We start from the raw sequence: 25,847 nt of genomic DNA, 5'->3' as shown, positions 1-25,847 counted from the left end.
ATATTTTTTTAACATCTTTTTTTTCGTTGTTTGTTTATTTTTATGTGGTGCTGAGGATCAAACTCAGAGCCTCACATGTGTGAGGCAAATGCTCTGCCACTGAGCCACAATACCAGTCCCCTCCCATAGCCTTTTAATTGTTCCTTTTTTAATCTGTGAAGTTCTCATAGCTTAGAACTCAAGTGAGTTACTAAGCATGATTCCCGTATCCATCAGCTTAGGCTGCCTTAATAAAATACCATAGACTGGGTGGGGTAAACAATGGGAATTTGTTTTTCAATGTACTGGAGGCTGGGAGTCTCAGATCAGGAGATCAAGCATGGTTGGGCTCTGAGGAGGGCACTTTTCCTGACTTGTAGTTGGCCACTTTCTTGCTATGACATTATATGAGGGGAGGAGGAAAAGAGAGGGAGAACACACACACGTACTCTCTGGTGTCTCTTCCTATAAAGGCATTAATGTCCTATGAAGTTCCCATCATCACAACCTCATCTAACCCTAATTATCTTCCAAAGGCCCGTCTCCAAATATTATCACCTTGAGATTAGTCCATATATAAATTTGGGGTGGAACACAAACATTCAATCCATAATACTTCCCTTTATCAAACTGGTAGTATTCAAGATTTCCAGTGGTGGCATCTAAAATTGAAAAATACTGATAGACTATCCATAAACAACATGAATGGTAGTTTTCTCTAGGTAGAAGAAAGAGATTTTCTCCATTTCTCATTCATTTAAAGTATGTTGCTTTTATAACTGGAAAACTATAATAGGTGTTCTTTTTAAAGGAAAATGAAGCTGCAGTATGTAACTTGTCATAATAATCTTGAAAATTTTAGAATCCTTTTATTTCACCTTGGGATTTTTCTGAGGGTTAATGAAAGTGTCTACTGTACTTTGAGCCCTTGGTTATGGGTACTTAATGAAGCTCAGTAAATAGTTGTCATTTTTCTTCCTTTTCCTCCTTTTAATATGATGACTTGATGATTGTAATTATTATTATATTGCTACAGGAGGTATGCTATTGAGCAAATAATACAGGAAAATAAAATAAATAATAGCCACAAAGACAGGACAGACATATTTGTTAGAAGACTTTAAAAAATGAATTAGTTATAAATAAAGTAGCCCTTTATAGTGTTTACTTTTGAAATTCTTAGTCTTTTAGATTCTTTAAAAAAAAAAGAATTGGTGACTTGTTTTCATTAATGTTCAATGACAAATTTAATATAAGCTCCTTAAATCTTTGCAGTAAAACAACAGGTAAATGGGTGACAGTAAGAAAATTTAAGGTCAAACTTTTGATGTGCTTCATTCTGAAGACTAATTTGAGTCTAATTTCTGAGGTTGGGGAAATTTTTTTGTTGTTGTTTGCTTGCTTGCTTGGTTCTGCTGCAAAAGCTCTTTCTTTTCTATGTTGAATGCATTGTCTCTTATTATGTACTCTCTTGTGTATAGAGTCTGTCTTTGGTTGTTTTTTTTCTCAATTAATCCCACATCTGAATGTAATATTTCTAGTTTTTGGGGGTCTGTAAATCAATAGGTTAGAAATGCCCTGCAAGGTAGTCATGTTTTTTGTCACGTAGGGACCTGACTGCTGGCCAAATAAATCATGATGTTGTGATATATTATTTCCAGTTGCTATAAATTTTCAATATTTAGTGTATCAGTCATACTAAGTCAAGATTCAGTTATTTAATTTCGCCTATATCTGCATTTTGGATGAGAATCCTTTTCTCCATTAGTAGGTTTGAATTTCCTTCTGAGTCAAATTCCAAGCATGCCTTATAAAACCAGCCACGGAATATACGCGTGAACCAATGCTTTTTTTATGTTTTCAAGTGGACTTAAAAATATAGTCCTTGCTAGACTATATTCCAAATTATCAATTTTCCACTTAAATCATGTTTTTCTTTAACACTTTAAATCCCTGTTGTCACCATTGTTTTGGTAATTTGGTTCCTAGATATTAGTGAAACAAATTGAAATAACTCTCTATGTTGTGTTGACATGTGACATGTGACTGGATTATGAACCTAGTTATCTTATAAATGATCCTTGGAAGTGAAAAAAATACATTTTTCAGAAATTAGGATTATATCTACATAATTAATGTATTACTACCAAATTGCTTTTTAAAACTCTGTTTTTGACAATGCTGAAAAAAAAAAAACCAACATCAATGTTCTTTCTTTCTTTTTTCCACCAACAGGACACAAAAATTGCTTCATTGGAGCGAAACATAAGGGATCTTGAGGATGAGATCCAGATGTTAAAAGCCAATGGTGTGTTGAACACTGAGGACCGTGAAGAAGAGATCAAACAAATAGAGGTTTACAAAAGTCACTCCAAGTTTATGAAGACCAAGGTACAAACCAGAGTTACAGACTTTTATATTCTTGGTGTGACTAGAAAGTTATGGTTTGCATGCATACTTTTTCCAAATACTTACATAATCTGCTTTATGTAATATCATGAACTAAATGAACAATGAAGAATAATGCAGAGGATTGTTAGTTCAGAAATGTAGATTCCATAAAGGGATCAGAGAAAACTTTGGGTGGGATTTCTATTCATTGTGAGGTTTAGGTCTTAACAAAATATCATAAACCATGACAGCCAAGGTGCAGCACACACAGTCCCTAAATTACTGTAGGAATGAAGACCACAGGAATATATATGAATGAACTCAGAAGTTTGGGCTGAGGCTCTAACTCAGTGGTAGAGCACTTGTCTACGATCACATGAGAGGCCCAGGGTTCAATCCCAGTACTGAGAGAGAAAGAAAAAAAAAAGAAGTTTGGGGGAAATTATTGTTTTGACTTTAGCTTTTCATTCCCATTCCATCATTCAACAATAGATTAGTTGTTCAAGTCATTTCTACAGCTGGAAATGCCCTGAAATTGGCAAACTGTCCTTCATCATGGAATCTGTTTAGGTGAATAAAACATTTCTGTGGTCTTTACAAGCAAGTCATGACCTTTATTAGCCCATCTTTGTCTAAGAGACCATCAGTTTTTTAGTTAGATTAACTTTTAGTGGCTAGTTGCTTTTGAGTTCCAAAATGGTCAAGTCTGAGGAATGTTTAAAGAGATCTTGTAGTGGGGTGAGATGTAAAGAGTACAGGCTAAAGACAAAAACAGACTCTGGAAAGTCTCTAGCTTGCCCTTGCTAGCTTATGGACTTGGGGGAAGTGACTTAAGTCATTCAGTCATACTCTCTTCCTCTATAAAATGGGGTCAACACTGCCAAATCTAAAACATGGCTCAAGGAGATTGAAAGAGATAATGCAGTGAAAGCACCTGGCTCAAAAAAAAACAGCTAATAATTATAAACATTACTCTTGAAGGTGTATAACTAAATAATAATAATAATAATAGTAATAGTAATATAGTAGCAATTTTATATTTAAGCTGAATTATGTAGAAAAAAATTATTTCTGAGAAATACAAATAAGAATGAATTCTTCATTCATGCAGATATACCTTAGAGACTGGTAAACATTAGCCAAATGGTGCTAGTAAGAGTCAGTTTTTACATTTTCTTCATTGAAAGAATATTGTTACTGGATTGAACTAGAATATGTATTGCTCATTACTGGTTTCTCTTAATTCTACATTGAGAGGTAAGCAGGATTTCTTATTTAAGCATAGTAATGTTGTTTTCACTAATTAATTGCAATGAATAAAGAATGTAGATTGAAGGGAAAGGGAATATTTTAAATAAACATATACCCCTATTTTTATCTGAGTGGATGGCTGGAATTAGTAGAGCCTTTTGAAAGGTCTATGATTAAATTATGTAGCAATGAAGATCTAAATTGCTTTTATAATTATGATATCATAGCAAAATCAGGATATCACATTTTTTTTTTGGAAAGGTGGAAGATTAGTTACAAAGATTTTAAAAAAGCAGAGTTTTAGAATTTCAACTGGTATGAAGGTAGGGATACCAGACATAGTTGACCAGGGCAGAAATCCCAACATCTAGCAAGTCCTTTGGCACATGGACATTGTCCTTAAGTACTGAGATTCTGAGTGACCTTCTGAACTCTGCAAGTGTTTCCTGAGGGAAACTCTGATTCCTACCCAACTCTAAATGCTTACAGGAATCTGATTGTGAGAGCTGAATCTAAAGGGGCCAGAGAAAGCAGGAACATTATTAAGTCTTTGAGAATGGAATGTACCATATAAATACTTGTTTCTCCAAAAAGTAATGGCACCCCCTTTCTGTACAATACTTTGTTCCTATTCTAGCACATTTTTAATCTACTGATTCCAGCATTTCTATATTAACTGCTCCCTCTGTTTTCAGTGTTTGCCAGAGAAGCCGACATTGTCTTAGATCTGCTGTCTTAGATCTCCCCCTTTATTCTGAATTTGTAACACATTTTCTTATAAACCTCTGACAGATTACAAACCTCATAACCCAAACTGCATGATAATAAGCATATCACTTTCTAGACATGAAGGCCATATCTGCAGTGAAAAAGAAGCTGTGTTCCTTGGCAGAGTAGTTTTTTCAGTGTGTTGGTTGTGTCACAGACATAAGTGGGGGAAGAATTTTCAGACGGGATGAAGTGTGCCTGATGTCCACATGGACTTCATATGAAGCATGTGATGTAATTCCAATGGGCTTTTCTTTTGGCCATCACAGAGACAGACCTTCCCCAGCCTTAGTTCTTATGTAGGTTCAATTGCATCACTTTTCATTTTTATTGAGTCTATGGCTGTAAAAGAAGCAAAAGGCATATTTTTATGGAATAGTATGAGTTTTTACCCTGTAACTGTATTCCCCTAGGAAAGCCTTTTTCTGTTATTGTCAGAATAAATATTTATTTAAAATCTACTCATGGCAATGATAGTCTGAAAGCTATTTAGAGCCACTGCCTGCTTAATATTTATAGACTGAAAGAACTTTATTATTATCAACCTATCCTGTCCTGCCCTTCCTTCCTGTGAACACCATTCTGTGGACCAAGTTGATTTCATTCAAATTTATTTCCATACCTCAATCCCCATACCACCTTTCTACTTCAGTATTTGTGAAAGTTAGCACACATCAGTTTTTTTTTTTTCTTCACTATAAACATCATCTTTGCTTAGGCATGCAGAGTTGAAAGTTTTTTGGGCTTTAATTTCAGATGAATCGGTTTCATATGTGAACTCAACTATACACTGTGCTGTCAACTACAACTGGATATGATTTGGGGGCAATTCCCCCTAAGGAGAGTGCTGATCATGCTGATCACAACAGAGTTTAACTTCCTTTTTCATTTGAAGTAGTCTTAATTCGCATTTCCCCTCTATTTATTTATACTTTATTCTTGTTGTATATGAGCAAGAGAGAACTTATTACTTTTGTCCCAAAGAGAAATGACCATGGGATTATGATCTGTTCAAAAAGGGGAGTAATATCTTTCATGAATTGTCTGTACCTGAATAGTGCTCTCACCTGCTCACATGAACATCAGTAAGCAATCATGCCACTTTCCCAGTGAACCTTTAAGCAGAATCAGAATCTTTTATAGGACCATTTTCTATTCAGTCACTACTGGTCCTTTAGATTTGGTAAGCTGGATGAAACCTGTTTGTTCCCCGATGTAGTTTGACTTCTCCTGGGAAATAGGATTTCCTTCCATAGTCACCTAATAAGTTGTGCAGCCTGAAGATGTTGGTTTCACTCTTTGTTAGACTAATCATTCAGTTCATGCTCAGCTGTAACTTCAGTAGCTAGATATTTTTATGTCAGTTTTTGTTGCAAAAAACAACAAAAATGCTGATTTTTTTGAAAACACATATTTTAAAATGTAGTTAGGAACTGTCAAATCAGAAAGAATCTCAAGGGTCAAAACTAAGCCAGAGTAGGGAGTTTGTGTTACAAGTTGCGCTCAGGTTATTTCTTTGCATTGGCATTTGTCAGACAGACTTAAATGTCTGTTTTCATAGTTAAAAGGTCAGTGGAGAAAAGAGAGAGAAGACCTATCTGGTTTAGAGGAAGCATCTAATAGGAACTCCATTATTACCACCACATAAAACTAGAATCCCAAACAATTATATTCTTAGTGCACAGACTGAAAGAACTATATATAACCTCTCTACTTTACCCATTTTCCACTTAGACTTGGGGCCTCCAGAACAAAATTATCTATTTTAATACCCTGAGCGAAGTGAAAGGTGAAAAAACTTTTTTTGAGAATCCAGCTAGCTCTTGCACAGATGTGCTATGTGAGATGATCCAAATAAAAACTTTAAGATGGGAATATAGTTTAAAGGAATCCTTGGTTGGTAGTGCCCTCAGATACTGGCAGAGACAAATGCTTTGAAGAATCACATGTGCAACACAGGCCTCAAATATTTCTCCACTAAAAATTCTTCAAAATATGAATACAGTGAAAAATAAAACTCACATAATCTGCAAGAAAATCAGCCACCATAAGTGAAGCTAGCAGAAAGAAATAACAGCAGAAATAGAAGGCAAAAAACTTCAGAAGTTAGAATTATAGGACAAATACTATAAGTAGGTTTGCTATGTTTAAATAAAAGAAAGGAAATATGAATAGATCAAGAGACTATAAAAATTTCAAGCAAATTTAGAAATAACTAAATAAGAAGTCTAGAAATGGGAAAATATAAAAAAATGCAAAAGCCCAATGAGTAGTTTTAATAGTAGAGTGGTTATAGCAGAAGACAGATGTATTAAGCTAGGAAACAGAGCAGAGGAGATTAAGTGAAGGTAGGAAGAAAACATAAAAGAATAAGATCTAGTGTAATTATAATTGGAGTTCCATAGTGAAAGAGAGATGAAGACAGAGTTCATATTAAGCCATTATTTGAAGAAATGAAGGCTGAGAATTTCCCCAAATTTGACAGGTACAAATCTGAATATTTAGGAAGCCCAAAGTATCCTTGAATAGAATTAATAAAAAGAAAGCTATCCATTTGCATCAAAGTAAAACAAAATCTCAGTGGCAAAGGAACAATCTTAAAAAGCCGACAGAACACTTATCCAAAAACAATGTATGAGTGGCAAAGGAATATATGAGAAGGTGCTTAATATATTTAGTCATTATAAAATGTAAATCAGAAGAACTACAATGAGATGCTACTTCATACCCACCAAAATGGCTATAATTGAAAAGATAATAACAAGTGTTAGTGGGTGAGTGAAGAAATTGGAACTCTTATATATTGCTGGTGGGAATTTAAAACTTTTGAAAACAGTTTAGAAGTTCCTCAGAATGCTAAACAGTTTACCTTGTGGCCCAGCAATTTCTCTGTGAGGTATATACTCAAGTGAATTGAAAACATGTGTCCCCACAGACTTCTGCACAAATGTTCTTAGCAGCATTAGTCGGGTTTCAGCCCAAACCTGAAAACAACACAGATGTTCATCACCTAGCACATGGATAAACAAAATGTAGCATATTCATGTAGTAGAATATTATTCAGCAGTAAAAATGTATGAGTACCAATACACAATGCAACATGGATGAATGTTAAAAACAGCCTCATGGACTGGGGATGTGGCTCAAGTGGTAGCGCCCGCACTCGCCTGGCATGTGTGCGGCCTGGGTTCGATCCTCAGCACCACGTACAAACAAAGATGTTGTGTCCGCCAAGTACTAAAAAATAAATATTAAAAAAAAAACCCAGCCTCATATGAAAGAAATCACTTACAAAGTGTACATACTGTATTATTGCAGTTATGTTAAATATGCAGAATAGGGCAATTTATACAGATAGAAAGTAAATTCTTACTTACCTCGGGCTAGGGATGGGATGTGAAGAATGGGGAATGATTTCTAATGGATCCAAGGCTTCTTTTTGAGATGATGAAAGAGTTCCAAAACTAGATTGCAAGGATGGCTGCAAATTCTTTGAATATAATAAAAACTATCAACTGTATGCTTTGAACAGGTGAGTTATAAAGTATGTAAAGTCTATTAAAAAGCAATTATTGGTAAGTCCAATTGCCTTTACAGGGATGAATTTGGAGTGATAGCTTCAGACGTCAGTAGCTTCTGGGAGTTGGAAGTTAGTGTAATAATATCCTCAATATGTTGAAAGAATATTTTTAACCTCTAAAGTTATTTTTAATACTCAGTAATAATATTAAAGAAAAAAGAATAAAATTGATATATTTTCAGATTAAAAATGTAGTTTGACAAAACCCTACAAAAGCAAATTTTAATACATGGAACATCATAGCTTAGTTTTTCTATACAACTGGAACTTATTACTCATTGGCTAACCTTTCCCCATCCCTCCCTCTCTCATTCTTCCCATCCTCTGGTAACCACTATTTTATTCTCAATTTCTATGAGATTGACTGTTTTAGATTCCACATATGAGTGAGATCATGTGAAAGTTGTCTTTCTGTGCATGGTTTACTTAACATAATCACCTCCAGTTCTATCTATGTTGTAGGAAACTGCAGGGTTTTGTCCACTTTGTGGCTGAGTAATATTCCTTTGTGTATATTTGCCACATTTTCTTAATTATCAGTTGATGTATGCTTAGGTTGTTTCCATTTTTTGGATAATGTGAATAGTGCTGTAATAAACATGGGAGTGCAGATGTCTCTTCAGCATATTGAGTTCATTTCCTTAGGATGTATACCCAGGAGTAGGACTGCTGGATCATATAGTAGTTCTATTTTTAATTTTTTGAGGAACTTTTATGCTATTTTCCATAATGACTCTTGGTACTAATTTAAATTTCTGTCTGCAGTATACTGGGTTCTGTTTTCTTCACATCCTTGCCAGCAATTGTTATCATTTGTCATTTTGATGATAATTATTCTAACTGAAGTGAGGTAATATCTCATTTTGGTTTTTATTTCTATTTCTCTGGTGATTAGTGATTTTGAGCATTTTTCTCATATACCTTTTTGGACATTTGTTTGTCATCTTTTGAGAAATATCTTTAGATCTATTTCCCATTTTTTAAGGGATTTTTTTTTTACTATCAAGTTTGTAAAATTTCTTATATTTTCTGGATATTAATCCCTTATAAGTTGTATAGTTGATGCATTTCAGGCAGAATGAGATTGTTAATGGAATATCTGAGGTATAAGAGTGAATAACAAGCAAAGACAGTAATAACCTTGTGGGTAAATCTAAACTAGCATGGATGTCAAAAAGTAATAATGAATAAAAAAATAGGAAAGAACTAAAAATACATGACAATAATGATTTGTGTGGGAAGAGGGTGGTAGGTGGACTTATGCCTCGGGCCTAATATTATTGAGAAATAAACATAATAGATCGACTTCAGAAGATAGAGTGTTTTAAATGCAAATGTTATAATTTCCAGAGTAATGAGCTAAAGATTAGAAGTAAGTAAAGTAAGGACTGGGGTTGTGGCTCAATGGAAGAGTGCTTGCCTAGCATGTGTGAGGTACTGTGTTTGATTTTCAGCACTGCATATAAATAAATAAAGACCCATCAAGAACTAAAAAAATACTTAAAGAAGTAAATAAAGTAAAATAAATGTAAAAATATAAATAAAGCCAGAACTTTTAAATTATCTGCAAAAAAAAAGGAATGAGGGAAAAAGTCATTGACACCAAGAAACAAACAAGAAAAAAAGAAATGATAGTACATATAGAAAGCACAAGGTAAGCTGGGTTGAATTAACATCACATATATTGATAATCCTCTACCTAATTTTGTCAGGCCGAATACAAGAATGTGGGTATTGCTGTTTACAGGAGACACCTTCAACAGAGGGTCAAAGATAACATTGAAAATGAAAAAAGACACACTACTTGAAAACTAGCCATAGAAAAACTGTAGTAGGTTCTCAGGCAAAGAAACCAATCTTAGAGATACAAGAATCAACAGTACTACAAGTTCATCCACATAGTAGATCTCAATCTTTAAGGAATCCTATTACTTAATCAACAGATGAAAGCAGATTTTAAACATCAAGAGGTGGGGGACTTAACCTACCCAATTTAAAGTATCATCTAATGCGATGTACATTATAGAATATTACACCCAACATTTGTTGGATACAAATTCTTTTCAAGCACACAATATAAAAAAGTTCATTTAAGAAAAGTCTAAGAATATATTATTTGATAAAGCAAAACATAACACGTTTCAAATGCTTAGTATTAAATACATCACATTTTCTGTCCAAAAAGCAAGAAATGAAACATACTCTATATACAAAGATATGAAAAGTTGTACTCTCTATGTGTAATAAGAATTGTAATGCATTCTGCTGTAGTGTATTTTAAAAAATAAAATCAATAAAATGCCAAAAAATCCCACAAAAAAACAAGAAGCAAGAAGTGACCCCCCCCCCCGCCCCGCAAACACCCTTGTATTTAGAAATTAAGAAAAGTACTTGTAAATTATTCATGGATTAAAGAGGAAATAATGAGATTAGAAAATATTTAGGATTGAATAATAATATCAGTACTACAAATTGAATTGCTGGGATCAAACTCAAATGATACTGACAAGAGTATTTTATAGTCTTAAGTCTCATGTAAGAATGAGAAAGGGAGCCAGGTGAAATGATGCAAGCCTGTAATCCCAGCATCTTGGGAGGCTGAGACAGGAAGATAACAAGTTCAAAGCCAGCCTCAACAACTTAGAGAGGTCCTAAGCAACTCAGAAAGACCCTGTCTCTAAAATAAAATATAAAAAAGATCGCGGGGGCCGGGGGGGGGGGGCAGCTGGGAATGTGGCTTGGTGTTTAAGCTCCCCTGGGTGTTGAATCTCAGGTTAAAAAAAAAAAAAAAAGAATGAAAATTGGTGAGATAAGCTTCTAACTTAAAAAGTTAGGGAACAAAAATAGAATAAACTCAAAGAAAGTAGAAGAAAGGAAATAATAAAAAATAAGAGCAGAAATTAATGAAATAGAAAGTGAAAATGTAATTGTATGATCAACATGGCCACAATTGGCTCCTTGATTAGATTATTTAACTTGCTGTTACCTCTGTTGAGAGTCATCAACAAAGAAAAGTTAAAGTAAGAATATTAGGAATGAAAAAGAAGATATATAAAATATAAATGAGTTTTATGAAATTTTACTGCAAACAATGTAAAAGTTTAGATGAAATGTAGTAAGTAGTAGTATTTAGAAAATACCAGCTCTAGATGGTTTTGCTGGTGACTTTTAATGCACATTAATGGGAAAAAAATCCCAACTTTGCACAAACCATTTCATTAAAAGAAATAGTCCCTACTTCATTTGTATGACTAATGCTTAAACTTTGACAAAGACAGCACAGGATAGGAAAATTACAAACTAGTCTTACTCACAAACAGATGAAAATTCCTAACAAAATATTAGCAAGCTGAATTCAGTAACATCAAAATCTAATACATCGTGTCTAAGCAAGGTTTTTAAAAGTGATAATTCAAAGGGAGATTAATGTTAAAAATTCCATTAATGTCATTCATTCCAAAATATGTTAAAGGGGGAAAATGTGGTAAAGATAAATGATGAAACATTGAAATTCCTCCCTTGGATACCAGAAACAGGACAGGGCCACCATTATCACTAGGTCTCTCTGTTTCTGTATGGCGTCTCTATGTGCCTAGTACTGGCTTCCTCATCATGGTGGTGGCAGCAATGTAATTGGACTTGTAAAATGGTTTCAAGTGGGAGGAAGCTGAAGCTGCTAGTCTTCTCTAGGTTGGGGCTGGGACAATCATACTGATACTTTTGTTTCTTCTGGTTGTTTAAAGGAAGTCAACAGTCTAACTCAGATGCAAGGGAGGATAAACAGACTCTATTTCTTATTGTGAGGAGTGTCATTTGTACACAACTAGGAAGGGATTGGTGGAAGCTGTTTCTGAATACCATCTACCACAGCTCATATCAGATTGGCAAAAATCTAAAAGATTGGTGTCATAAGATGTTGGTAAAGATGTGGAGTAACTGGCATACTTGTAAGTGACTGGCATGCTCATGGTTATGCAAATTAATATAACTACTTTGGGAAACATTTTGGTTTTATCAAGTGAAATTGAATGAAGATGTGCTTGCTATGTGGTCCAGCAGTTTAACTCCTGATGGATGTGCAAGAAAATGATTGCTGTTTGTACCAAGTGAGATTGATATCTCTCCCTCTCTCTCGCTCTCGCGCTCTCTCTCTCTCTCTCTCTCTCTCTCTCTCTCTCTCTCTATATATATATATATATATATATATATATATATATATATATATATATATATATATAAATGAATATTTGGAATGGCACTATTTGTAATAGTGAAACACCTAGGAATAAACCCAGATACCTATCAGCAGAATGAACAAAAAATCGTGGCAAAGTCTTACAATGTAATACTGTACTTTGTTGAAAATGAATTAATTCTATGTACATAGGTTTACATGGACATGATTTAACTTTCAGGACAGAAGTGCTTTAAAAAGTATGCATGACACAACATTGAAAAATATGCAGAACCAAATAGCATGTTACTTATGGATGCAGAAATATATGGTAAGCCTAAAAGATAAGAGAGGAAATGACAAACTCCAAATTCAGGATGGATATAGGATGGGGCATGGGTAATTCTAATGATTTTTTTTTCCTGCTTTGGTGAATTGAATGATGGATACTGCTTTTACTTGTATCTCATGTACATGCTTTTCCTTGTACATTTTATGTTCTGTGTCTACTCAACATTTAATATACATAAAAACAAAACCCATATGTGTGTGTGTGTGTTTGTTCTGTTACACACACACACACACACACATTGTTATTGTGTTATATTATCTTTAGTTAAGTGATTCTGTTGAATGATCATCTCCATGATGAATTTAAAAAAAATAATTTTTAGTTGTAGATGGACACAATGTCTTTATTTTTCTATTTGTTTTTATGTGGTGCTAAGAATTGAACCCAGTGCCTCACATGTGCTAGGCAAGTGCTCTGCCACTGAGCTACAACCCCAGTTCTCCACAGTGGAGTTTTATCTTGGGTTAATTGTATTTGTTAGTTCCCTGTTGACCCTCCTGAAGACAATGGCAATAGGCTTGGGGGTTTCATGGATGAGTAGAGTTGTTCAAGAAGCCTTCATTTCATTGTGAACCTAGGGCCCCAGTGGGATAGAAGGTAGTCTACTGATATTGTTTCTATAGTATGTATTCTAGGCCCCTAAGACTGCTTCTCAAGCCATATGTCTCTCTTCCTCCCTCTCCCACCCTCCCCTTGGAGCTATGGATATATCTCATTTATATAATATTTACAATATACATAGGATTTTTGCGGATGTGATTTCATTTTATCATTAGAACAATGTATAAAGCAGGCCATTTATCACATTTCACAAGTCAGGAATTCCTGCTCATCTTGGCAATACTTCCTTGGTTTTTAGGACACTACCTCATTTAGTTTTTTTTTAAAAAATTATTTCTTCCCAGGAAAGATTTGATCTTCTGTATTCCCTTTAAACATAGCTGTTCTTGGACTTCTTGTCTTTCATACTCTTCTCAGATTATCTTTCCTTCTCTTGTGATTTAAATCTTCACATATAAACTAATATTTGCTAAATCAACTATACAGAACTCAGATCTTTCCATGAGCACCTGACCTCCATATATACAATATTATGCCTAAACTCTCACTTTCATCAAACATGTCAAAATTTAATTGTATCCTAACCTTGCTGTTCCTCCTGTATTCTCTACCTTGTCAAACCAACTAATCCAATGACCAGAGCCCCCTGCAATCAAGACCATTTCTTTAAGCAAATTCATGGCCTGTCCTATTGGATTGGCTATTGAAAATTGAGAGAAATTCATAGCTGTCAAATGTAAAGTATAATTTCTAATTTCTTGCAATTTTGTTATTTCACAGATTGATCAACTGAAGCAGGAACTTTCAAAGAAGGAGTCAGAACTTCTTGCCTTACAAACAAAGCTTGAAACCCTTAGCAATCAAAATTCAGATTGCAAGCAACACATTGAAGTGCTTAAAGAGTCGCTTACTGCCAAAGAACAAAGGGCTGCCATTCTTCAGACTGAGGTAAGTTAAGGTCTCGGGATTCTGGATGTCAGAGATGTCATATCTGAGCAGCTTTCTTTGGAAGAACCCTTGGGACCAGGTGTGTTTGGAATTCAGGTTTTTGGAATTTTGGAAAGGTGAGATCTATTGCATGTATCATAGTTTGTATAACATTCCCAGTGAGGTTGCATCAATACCTTATAAGCAAAACCATGAATATTTCTGCAGAAAAATTTTCTTACTCTGAAGAAGGATAATGACTATATAAATTTTCTCCTGTCAGGTTGCATTATGTGGTGCCACCAAAGGAATTTGATTCGCACTTGGGTTTTTTTTTTTTTTCATTTGTCAGGGCTTTTTTTGGATTTGGAAATGATAGATAAGGGATCGATCTGGAGGTCTTTCATTTTATCAAAAATCATAAAAGTTCCTTACTTTGCTGTACATCATTTGTATAGGTCTGCCTCTTGGCACCTGTAGTTCCAGGGATTTCTTAATAAGGAGTATCCTCAATTTCCAAAATTCTTTTACTCATTGAAGAAAGTATCATTTAAGTTTCTTAAAGGTGGTGTTGGTTATTTCTTATTCATACTTAGAAGAATGAACAAAAAATATATCTTACTAGCCTATCACCCTATTTCCCCTAATTGTATTACATCTTTGGATCTGCTAAGAAATACAAAAGTACAAACTAATTAAATCAAACAATTGTCAAAAGTGAGCAATTTAGCAAAGAATGTGTTTTTGTCAGAAGAGGGTTGAGTGGGCATTGGGATACCCAGCTAGTCTCTTACCCTAAATTGGACCAGATAGTCTGTTGACCCCTGTTTGAATTTTTCTTCATGAAACAACTGATTAGATCCATATTTTGTCTTAAGTTATCAATAATACTAGGATTTCTGATAAAGTTAATGTGATTGTGTTGCTGTGTGTTGGGTAGGAAGACATTTGATGAGCAAGGCAGTCTGCTTGCCCAAACAGGCAGTCAGGTTTCTTGATAATTCCTTTCCAGAAGGCAAAAATGAGAAAAGTCAGCTCATAAAGGCTTTTCCTCCCACTACCTTACATTGATGTATGTATGCTGTAGTCCCTGGCCTCTCACCCTGTTCTTATTCTTTTACTTGTATTTTATCTCTTTCAAATTAACGTAGTCCAAATTAGACCTACACATATCATTTAATAAGTGGCGATATGGCTAGCTTCTGCACCACATTCAATAACTAAAATGACCCAATGAGGAGATGATGCTTTGAAGTAGAAAAAAAATTGTTCTCCATCTGAGGCAGAGATAATGAGATGATTTTCTAAGTCCACTGCTTTGAAGTTGAGTGTGAAATGGATGTTTCAGGAATTTGTTTTGCCTTTTTTTCTCCTATTAAGATATCTTTGTATATAGATGCAGAGGAGAAAGTTACCTAATGCTATCCATCTCTTAAAGAAAGCAATTTAGGTTGAAATTAGCTCTAATTGTTGGATCATAAGCAGAGGATTTTTGGCGGTGGAGTAAAATACTTTAAATTGGTTTCTCTACTCCTTGGAATAGCAAAGGGAAAAGAGTCTTCCTATTTAACATGTGGTGGTTTAGTGGGTGACTAGAGGAGAGATTGTTTCCTTTTGTCCTGCAACAAAAAGTCTGGATTTAAATGAACATGCAAAGCCAGGCATGGTAGATCATGCCTCTGATGCCAGCTATTCATGAGGCTGAGGCAGGAGGATCATAAGTTCTAGGCCAGCCTGGGCAACTTAGTGAGAACCTGTCTCAAGTAAAAAAATAAAAAGGGCTGGCAATGTAATTCAGTGGTAGAGTACTCTTAGGGTCAATCGCCAGTTCTGTGAAAAAAACATTCATTAGAAAAATATGGTGCTCATACTCAGAAGAGGTTACATATGATAATTCTTTGCAGTTTGGTTCCTAACTCATTCCTAAATGATAGATGTCTCTGGCTTAATAGTTCATTTTTGTACAGAAGGGTTTCGCTAGTAGGGAATTTGTGTTTGGGAGGTGGTAGGATGAAGGGTGGAGTGAGGGGTGGGAGGCAAGTTGTCTGGATTTGTGGCTGTGTGGCTTGGCTCCTTGGTTGGTTTGTTTTAACTTGTACAAATGCCCAGACACTCTGACATGTGTGCAATAAATCAATGGAATAATAATTACATACACACACACACACACAGATACACCACATTGCTCTTAACATAACATTTTATTTTTTAAAATAGCTTCAAAGGGCCCCAAAGCCAAGTTTCTTATTTTGCTATTTCCCTTGATGTTTTCTATGTACTAACTTCCTCATTCACTAACACAGATTCCACAGCAATATGGATAATAATGAATTGGCTTTCTTAAGTGCCTTGCTTTTTCTGAACCTTAATGAATAATTGGCAACATATCCAGAAATTCAGAAGGCCTAACAATGATTCTGCCATGTGAAGCAAAATGTTTGATTAAAAAGGTAGCATTTAGAAGTGGAAGATGTATGGACATTCCCCAGCCTCCATATTCAGAAATGGTATGATGTGGGTCAGACTTGAGCTTCTGTGAGCCTTTATATGTCAGTCTATAAAATGGCAGTCATTTTGCCAGCATGACACATCTGTGTGAAAAGTGCTTTGCTTATAGTAAAAGGCTATAGCTACAAATAGTGCCTCCGTCACTGCTGTTATTATTAGCAGTACCACTGTTGATAGGGGACGTTTTGGCAAGTCAATTCTAAATAGTCACTTCTCATCTTATCCATTTTGTTTTACCTTTGTGACTCTCCTTTGAATTTTTGACAAGTGTATTTATGAACTCCATACATTTATATTTCAATTGAGTCACTTAATATCTTAGAGCATTGAAGATAAATAAAGGTACTATGAATGTGCCCATATTCTTAGTTCTGTCCCCTGATTAAGAAATTTGTTTTCTGGCAAGTACACATTTCCCCAACCCAGCATGATTTCTAGACCGTCAGGCTTCATGACTTCTACATGTACCTTTTGGAAGATGTGTTATGTGACAATATAACACATCATAATGCTAGTTTGTACTAATTTTTGTTCAAGATAGGTCACTACTCTTCTAAGAGTAAATATCTGAGAACTTGTTAATCAATGAAAATATGTAGGGATTTCATGTTTATGCAGGCAAGGAGCAAAATATTTAGGGGAAGGTAGTGCAGCTCTGAAGCAAGGGTCCCTAATTAAAAAAAAAATCAGTACATATGAGAATCTTATACTATCTATAGGTCATTTCTCCAGAAAATTCACCTTGGCAGATACACACTCAAAATCACATGTAATAATGTATATAATTTCAGGGGGTTTACATATGCTCTGAAGCAGTTCCAAGACCTTCACAGTAATGATCTTAGACCTTCACCTTAATGATCTTTGTCCTATGGATTTTGTGCATTTTCTTCACTTAATACATACTCTTTGAATGCCTTTTAAATGATAGATATAGTTCCTGCCCTCATCAAGTAGACACTGTCTTGGGCATATGGATATATGATACAGAATTGATTTATAATACCATAAACTCCCAGTGCTTTCATTATCATTGGCTACTAATAATTCCAGAGTCTTAATTGGACTTCATCTTCCTTTTATTACTTAAAAAAAGAGTTCCACTGGATTGAGGGCTTCCTTTGTGTTAGGAAACTGATGTGCATTATTTCATTGAATCTTTTTTTTTTTTTTTTTTTGGTAAGGGTGAGTACTGGGAATTGAACTCAGGGTCACTCAACCACTGAGCCACATCCACAGGCTTACTTTGTGTTTTATTTAGAGCCTGGGTCTCCCTGAGTTGCTAGCACCTTGTCTTTGAGGAGGCTGTCTTTGAACTCACAATTCTTCTACCTCAGCCTCCCGAGCTGCTAGGATTACAGGTGCGCGCTACTGTGCCTGGCTTCATTTAATCTTTTTTTTTTTTTTTTTTTAAGTTGTAGATAGACCCAATGCCTTTATTTTGTTTATTTTTATGTGGTGCTGGGAGTCGAACCTAGTGCCTCACATGTGCTAGGACAGCACTCTACCACCAAGCCACAACCCTAGTTCTTAATGGCAAAGTTTGTGGCAAGTTTTGTAATTCTGTCCTAACCAATGAATTCACTGTACTTTCAAGCATGTTTATAATCTTGTATTGTATAAGAAAGTAGCTAAGAATGAATAACTGGGACTTAAATCCTCATGGTAGCATTATGCCTATAATAGAATGTTGTGGCCATAGTGAAATTTCCCTTTAGGGGAAATTTCCATTTTTCAGAAAGTTTAGAATCCTAGTGTATCAAGTAGAGTTTATTGTATAGTTTTTATTTCCTTAAAGATGTTCCATGAACATCTTTAAGGAAATTAAAAACTTTTACACATATATACACACACACACACACACATATGCACACACACCCATATATATATACACACATACATACATATATACATACACACATGTATGCTTGCATACTATGTATAAAAAAGGGAAAGAATGGGCAACAGTATATTCCTTTGTTCTGAGTGGTGGAGACCAAGGTGCTCTTTAGATTTTTCATGATAAGCATGTTAGACATTTGTAATATAAACATTAAATGGATTTTTAACAGAAGTTGCATGATCATTTCTGCAAGGAGCTTGTGTAAGGTGCTGGTGGTGGAGGCAGCATTTTCTGAGCCTGTGGCATTATTTCTCAGTTACTGAGTCACAGATGACTCAGTGTGATGGCAGGCCAAGTTTGCACCCTGGTCTTGCTAATTTGCAAGATGAATCATAAAATCCAAGCTTTTAACAATGAAAATGTTGTTACACAGAGGAAAGAACAAGTTTTCTGTGTCCTTGCTTCTCAGTTTATTAACATTGGGATGGCGTCTCTGCCTCACTTTATGGCAAAGCTGCAACTTGTGGGCAAAGAAGACACCATGACAGGGAGTTGGGAATGCCATGTGGCTTCCAAAGACTGTGGGACTAGACACATTCCCTGTGGGACCTTGCAAACAATTCCACATATTTAAGAAACTTCTCATCAGGACTCACAGGTTTGGAAGGAGTTTTTTTTAAATGCGTGGAAATAATATTTGCCACAGTATATAAGGTGTGATTTACAAGTAGTCATCCTTTACTGTTACGCAATTATTTCAGTTTTTGTTTTCATTTTCTGCTGTAGTTAACTGGCAAGCTGTCTTTTTAATCACTTCATGTCAGCCTTCAAAGCATAATATTTAAGTGTCCTTTTTTTAGGTAAACTTTTGTTTGGAGCCCTTCATAATCACTGCATTTAAAGTTGAGGTGCTTTTTAAAAAAGTTAGTAGCATATGTCCAAACCAACTTTTAAGACTGTCACACTACCCCAGTGTCATTTAGGGTATATTGTCTCCCTTGCAAGGAATGTCTTTAAAATTAATAACTTAAGGGATTTGGTGGAAAAATATACAAAAGAAAGCCCTGTGTCATTTGCATTTTTCTACTCTAAGCCTCTTGTTGGCTTCACATTTTAAGATGTTTTTATTTGACGGGGAAAGTCATCATTTGAAATTTTTATTGATAACACTCTTAACTGCAAGAAAAAGACATAAACCTATGAAGTAGTAACTATCATGGTGGCCACAATTGGGAGGTCTGCAGAATGGTTTATTACCAGTAGAAGAAAAAAAAGATTGGGAACCACAAGGGTCACCACTTCTGCTATGTGAATTTTATTTTTTCTCTTTCCATTTTGAGAATATGGATGATCGCAGTGTGGAACTACACACTTTCCCCTCCCCTAATGTCTGTGGGCTTTGTTTTGATTCTCTTTTTATTAATGATGTGAAAATTTGGGTTCACATAAAAATGAGCCAAGGTCAAGCTTTGTGAGCCTCAGAATGCAGAAAATGCCCCTGTATCTAGCCAGTGAAGGGATTGTATAAAGGGGCACATTTGATTTTCAAAGATTTTTAGCTGTTTTTCAGATTTTCAGTTATCCTGGTGACTATATTGGTGCTTTTATTTTCTTAAGATAAAAGCACAAAATGAATTAAAATATGATGCAAGGCAGCATCCCAAGTTTGTTATAAAAGCTTTTATTATGGTGGTTCTGTGGTCATTTCTGGACTATTAGAGAATGGCACATGTAGCTACTGACATCATCTTGTTTTGTAGGTCAAGAGTATTGTACTTTGTTGTTATTTTCATTGTTCAGGCTTTCAGAGAATGCCTTATTTAACACCTTGTTAGGATAAAATTGCTTTTGACTTCGTAAACACAGGTGTTCAGTTTGAATCTTGATGAACTGTGAAATAGGTAGATGTCTAAAAGGAAATTCTATAAATTGTGAACATGGCTCTGTCAGCACGCTAAATGGATTAGGAAAATTCATTGTCTGCCCTGTAACTGAACACCAATGTGATGCATGTTCATGAATTAGTCCTGAAAAGCCAATAAAATGGAGGAAGAAAGTAGAATCTAGAAGATGTTGATGATGGGATTTCCCCCACCACAAATGAATCTGGTGCAGAAGGGCTTGGAAATCAGAATGGCTATTCAGAGGAAGGCCAAGAAGGAATACATATGAGCAGACAACACAGAATTTATAGAGTAAAACCACAAACACCTTATTTTCCATTGTACCAAAATAATGATATTTTACAGTACTCTTTTTGTATGGAATTCTGCTTTCAATTTTATATTGTTACTGCAACTCAAATCTTATTATAAGTATTCCAACAAAAATCCTTTTTTAATCAAAAACTTTCCAAGCCTTAGCCATTGTAAGCGTATTTTGAGTAACTTATTTTCCTACTGGAACAAAAGAATTTGGCCCTTCTTTTTGAGCTCATCAGGATGTTATTTGACCCATACAGCCAAACATGTAATTAAGATAACTGGATCATTTTTAATTTCTATATTATATCCCTTCATAATCTATGTCCATTATTTTGTGGTATAAAGATATGGAATCAGAACTCTTTATTTCTTTGAAAGAAAAGAAATGGATCATTAGTACTTTTGTTTGCTTATACTTCTGTTTGAAAAAACGCTTGTCTATAATAAGCAGTGACTGGAAGTGACAATATCCAATTAACCAATCATCTATGAGAAAATACACAGCCACTGGTAAGTGTTACTTACTGGTAAATGGTTTGCAGGGGGAAAATAAAAGTATGTATTTCTGTCATGTCTGTGGGAAACTGACTTGCCACTTTAGAAAAGGAGATGACAGAATTTAGGAGGAGGGAAATCCAACAAAACTCTCACTGACCCCCGAGCTCACATTCTTTCCTTTCTAAAAATGAAGTTTATGGAAAACAGAGTTTATTAAGTACTTCCATCCACTTTTTTTTCTTTTGGGGGGCACTCTTTAGAAATAACCAGTGTACATTGTGATTATGTTCTCTGGATCCACATTTGTAACAATTGCCTGCATCCCTCTGGAGAAGGGCTAATATTTGCTGCAGTGAAGTTTCTTTATGTATATTTACACAGCAAACCAAAATGTGAAGAGTGAAGTAAGATAGCAGGACTTCTGCAAGAATATTTTACCTTTTTAAATATGAACTTCCCTTTTTTTTCTTCTTTAAATCAAATACAGATATTTGTTCTATACACAATAGTGTAGTTTTAATAAAACTCTTCTTACTAAATAAAAGGAGTACAACTTGAGATAATAAGTTGTGTAGATGAGGACCATTTTAAACCATAGGAGTTTGATTTTGTCGCAAGAATTTCTATCTTCAAGTCTATGAAGTTTATTTCATTGCATTCATTTCTTAAAATTTTCAAATTAAAGGCAATTTCTTAAATTCTTATGAATACAAAAGAACAATGTTTGATCCCTACAATGTTATTTGGCTGTGGTTAATTTGAAACTGAAGAGACTGTGACTTGAGATCTGGCCAGTGTAAAGGAAAAAAAGAGGCTCCACCTCCTCATTTTCTCAATGTATCCTTAGTCCAGTGCTGGCAGTATCAACTGTGAGAAGGGTCACTTGTCTCCACACTGATGACTACCTTTGACAGCTCTTCTGAGAGTAGGACAGGAAGAAGGGAACGGCATGGCAAGCTGGGCATGTGGAGCTACTTGAAAATGTAGCCAGAGACCTGTCTGTGTCTGGGAGAGCAGCTTGAGGATTTGTTAACTCTTTAACCTTGCTCCCATCCCAAGTTACAAAGTATATTTGGTATATCAATTAAGTACATTAATTGTAAAGATTTAATTAGGAAAAGCTTAAATTACACTTGCACGTTGCTCTCTGTACACAAGAGAGACAGAGCATTTAATATGGAAATTAGGTATATAGCATGATTTTGGTAACCTTCTTGTTAAATCTCCAGTAAGTTATTTATAAGGTATCTACTATGTATTAGGCATGGTGCTAGGTGCTGGGAATAACAGAGAAGTAAGCAAGAAATAAACAATACCAACACTACCACTCAAAATATAATGATTGGGAGTTGATTCACACAAGATTGCTTCTCTTGGTTGCCTTCCAGAGCAACCCCAGGAAGACCTTAGGCATCTGACAAAGCATCCCAGTAACTCCATGAAAATCACTGATGACTAAAAGAACTGTTATGATACTTTCAGACCTCGTCACTTACAAATCTTTGAATTCTCAAGTGTATTTTCTTGGAAAAATCTCCAATGAAGATTGTGTAGAAGACAAAAATATAATCTTATTCCTCAGGGACATTGTATCTAGTTAGAGATTTCATTACTAAGCAACACTTGAATATGTATTTTGACTTTTTATTGGCCTGTATTTATATAAAACTTCATACAACATAAATCTCATGAAGAAAATGACCTTTGGTTTATTCACTGGGATATATGAGCTTTGAAAGCAATACATGGCACAACATAGGAACTTCAAAAATATTTGTTGGATCTATTAATGAACTATTATTCTATTTTATCATTGTTATCAATAGAGATATTTAGACTTTGGCAATGCTTTAATGTTGGTACTAGGAGAAAAGATTGATTAACTCTTCTATAAATAAGGTGTGGGGAAAACTACCAAGCAAATCTTTGGTATTGATAATGTGTAAAATAAAGTAATTTATATGGCAATAATTATTATATTAAAAGACAAGTAGCAACTTGGGAAGTAGATGCTCAAGTTTTGCTTCAGATAATGGCTTCAGATTTCTAGTAAATAATGATTTTAAAAATAGAAACCCAAAAGGCCAACGACCCTATAGAATAATTATGCTATCAGTCTATACACACACACACACACACACACACACACACACATATACACACAGTGACACTACATAGAAAAATAAATGTAAATACTCCCTAAATTATAATATTCAATATGATAAGAAAATTGCATATTAAAACTACATTGAAAAATCATTTTTCACTTACTACATTGGTAAAAGTCCAAAAGTTTGAAACATTATCTATTGGCAAGACTGGTGGGGGGTAAATTAGCCTTTCAATAATGCTGGTAGTAATAATGCAGAGTGGTAAATTCCATCTCAGAGGAGAATTTGACAAAATTTAGCAAATTCCACATGTGTTTGCTTTTGACTGGCAATGTCAGTTGTAGAAATAGATCTCAAAGGTATACTGGTAAAAATATAAAACATCCAAGACTTCATTGCAACATGTTTGTACTAGCAAAAGACTGCAAACAATCAAGATGTCTGTAGGATGGGACTGATTGAATAAATCATTATGATCCAGAAGATGGAGTGTTATGCAGTTGTGCAAAAGATGAACTCTACTACATCAGTATACTGACATGGAGGGATCCATAGTATATTTTGTCAAATCAAGAAAAAAAAAGAAGGTGATGAAAAGGGTATATGATATACTTCTGTTTATCAAAGGAGTTGGGGGACTGTAAAAATTTATGAATGTGTGAAATTGCTTATTTTTATAAAAATGATGGAAAAATCATAAAATTAACAAATACTGGAGATCATAGGATATAATGAGTAGGGAGAGAGCCTACACTTTTTGAGCATATACCTTGTCTTATAGATTTGTCTTCGGGACCATGAAAATATTTTACATAATTACAAAGCAAAATTAAATCCTGAAAGGCAATCCTTAAAAAGTTAAAAGGAAAATGAACCAAACCTGTCTGTGTTGTCTGAATCATCATTCAGATTATTGTCTTAACCACACAGAGAAGATCTTTCCAAGTGACTTTAAAGCAGAGTTTTATAAGTGCACATCTCCAGCAGGATCTAATCCAGGATAAAGACATGTAAAACATCTTAAACCTTTTTCAGTAATTGTATTATTGGTTGCAGTGTGGGTATTGCTATTCTAAGCAGATGTATGTGAAGAATGAAATAAAGCAAATGAAAGTTTCTGCAGGTGTCTTTAAAAAGAGTTTAAATTTCCAGCCTGTGAGAAAAAGGAAATACATATGCAATATTAATGAAGTTAAGTGAATGTACTGTGGCCCTATGTTTCATTTGGAATATCAGTATGAACTCATGTTGTATTTTATACTTTAAAATGTATGTATGTTTTATATATAATATATAGGATACATATGCTAATTGTAATCCATATACTAATATATAGCCTAGCTATGCCCCTGAAAAGTCCTAGAAACAAGGATCAATCTAGTAGCAATGAGCATTCCTACTGTCAGATTGTACTCTTTTCCTACTAACAGCCTTTATAGAGCTGGTTAAATCTATGTCTGGGACAGGAAACAATGCCTGTAACATCTTGTCATGCTGTAAAACAGGAAAGCTTACACAGGCTGAGAGAAGCACATCAAAAGGACTGAGAAACTCTCATTGGCTAACCATGTACCCCTAATCAAAGAATCTGAGCAACAATGGCAGATAAAGTATGTGTAAAGCATGACTTATGGGTAATAACTACTTAAAAATATTCTTTTGTAGAATCTGTGGAACCAACTTGTTATTTTTCAAACTGGTAAGTAAAGGGAGAGAATTGAACACTCATCATAATTTTTTAATATAAATTGTACCTCAGGGTAATCAAAGGGTAGATTATAAAAGAATTCCAGCTGACAAATGAAGAATCAATGATAGACCATGAGCATTTTGTAACTGCCAATAACTTAATTGGTCTGGAGATTGAACTTTAATGGATGCTCTGTCAAATGCCCTGTGCCTCCTGATAGACATGTGCTCCATTGCCAATGAAGTTGTCTTGCATGGAAATACAAAGGAGAGACAATAACGTGACAAACTACCCCATAGAGTGCAGTGTGTTCATTTCCATCATAGGAAATGAGAATGAGTTGTTGTTAACAAAAACCCAAAAATATTAAAGGAACTAGAGAGCAAAACTATAGGTTAAAAATATATAGGACACATAAAACTCAACCATAGTGTACAGACCTTATTATGATTCTGATTCATATAAAAAATGGTAAAATTGTGAGCCCACTGGGGAAATTAAAGGTTAAACTGATGATATTGAACAATCCTTGGTAAACTTTTCTAAGGTGTGATAATGAAAAAATTTTAAGGTGAGAAATCCTTGTCTCTTAAACATATAAGCTCAATTAGTTATGGATGAAATGACATAAGATCTGGCATTTAATTTAAAATCATTAGGGGAATAGAAAAGGGGAGTGGGGTGGTAGATGAAACAAAAGTAGTCATAAGTAGATTCTTGTTTAAGTTGGGAAATGAGTATGTGGAATTCATTATATTATTTTCTCTACTTTCGTAGATTTTGATATTTATGTAATAAACATAAAAAATGAAATAAAAATAAATGAGTGAGTTGCCTGCATAGGTTCTTTGATTCATTTCCAATGACCAGGGATAAACCACAAGAAGTCTCCCACCTACCTTGGGACTTCATGTCTTCATTTATACAGATGTTGCTGCTGCTAAATTATTTTTAAGATGACGGTGACTATAAAGATGATTTCAGACCTTTTATCAAATCAACCAAAATAC

The 25,847-nt window shown here is 34.7% G+C and overlaps 1 protein-coding gene across 1 annotated transcript in view; it reads left to right on the top strand.

Moving 5' to 3' along the window:
- The window catches only part of Erc2 (ELKS/RAB6-interacting/CAST family member 2), an 813,481-nt gene that overhangs the window by 262,280 nt on the left and 525,354 nt on the right, over positions 1-25,847 (top strand). Inside the window, exons 5-6 of the mRNA XM_076856276.1 lie at positions 2,215-2,370; positions 13,837-14,004. Of these exons, the coding sequence (XP_076712391.1) occupies positions 2,215-2,370; positions 13,837-14,004 (324 nt within the window). The remainder of the gene's footprint in view (positions 1-2,214; positions 2,371-13,836; positions 14,005-25,847) is intronic.

Source organism: Callospermophilus lateralis, chromosome 1 (assembly GCF_048772815.1).
Source record: "Callospermophilus lateralis isolate mCalLat2 chromosome 1, mCalLat2.hap1, whole genome shotgun sequence".
NCBI lineage: Eukaryota > Metazoa > Chordata > Mammalia > Rodentia > Sciuridae > Callospermophilus > Callospermophilus lateralis.
Note: the sequence above shows the minus strand (reverse complement) of the source record. Positions and strands in the feature narration are given on the sequence as shown.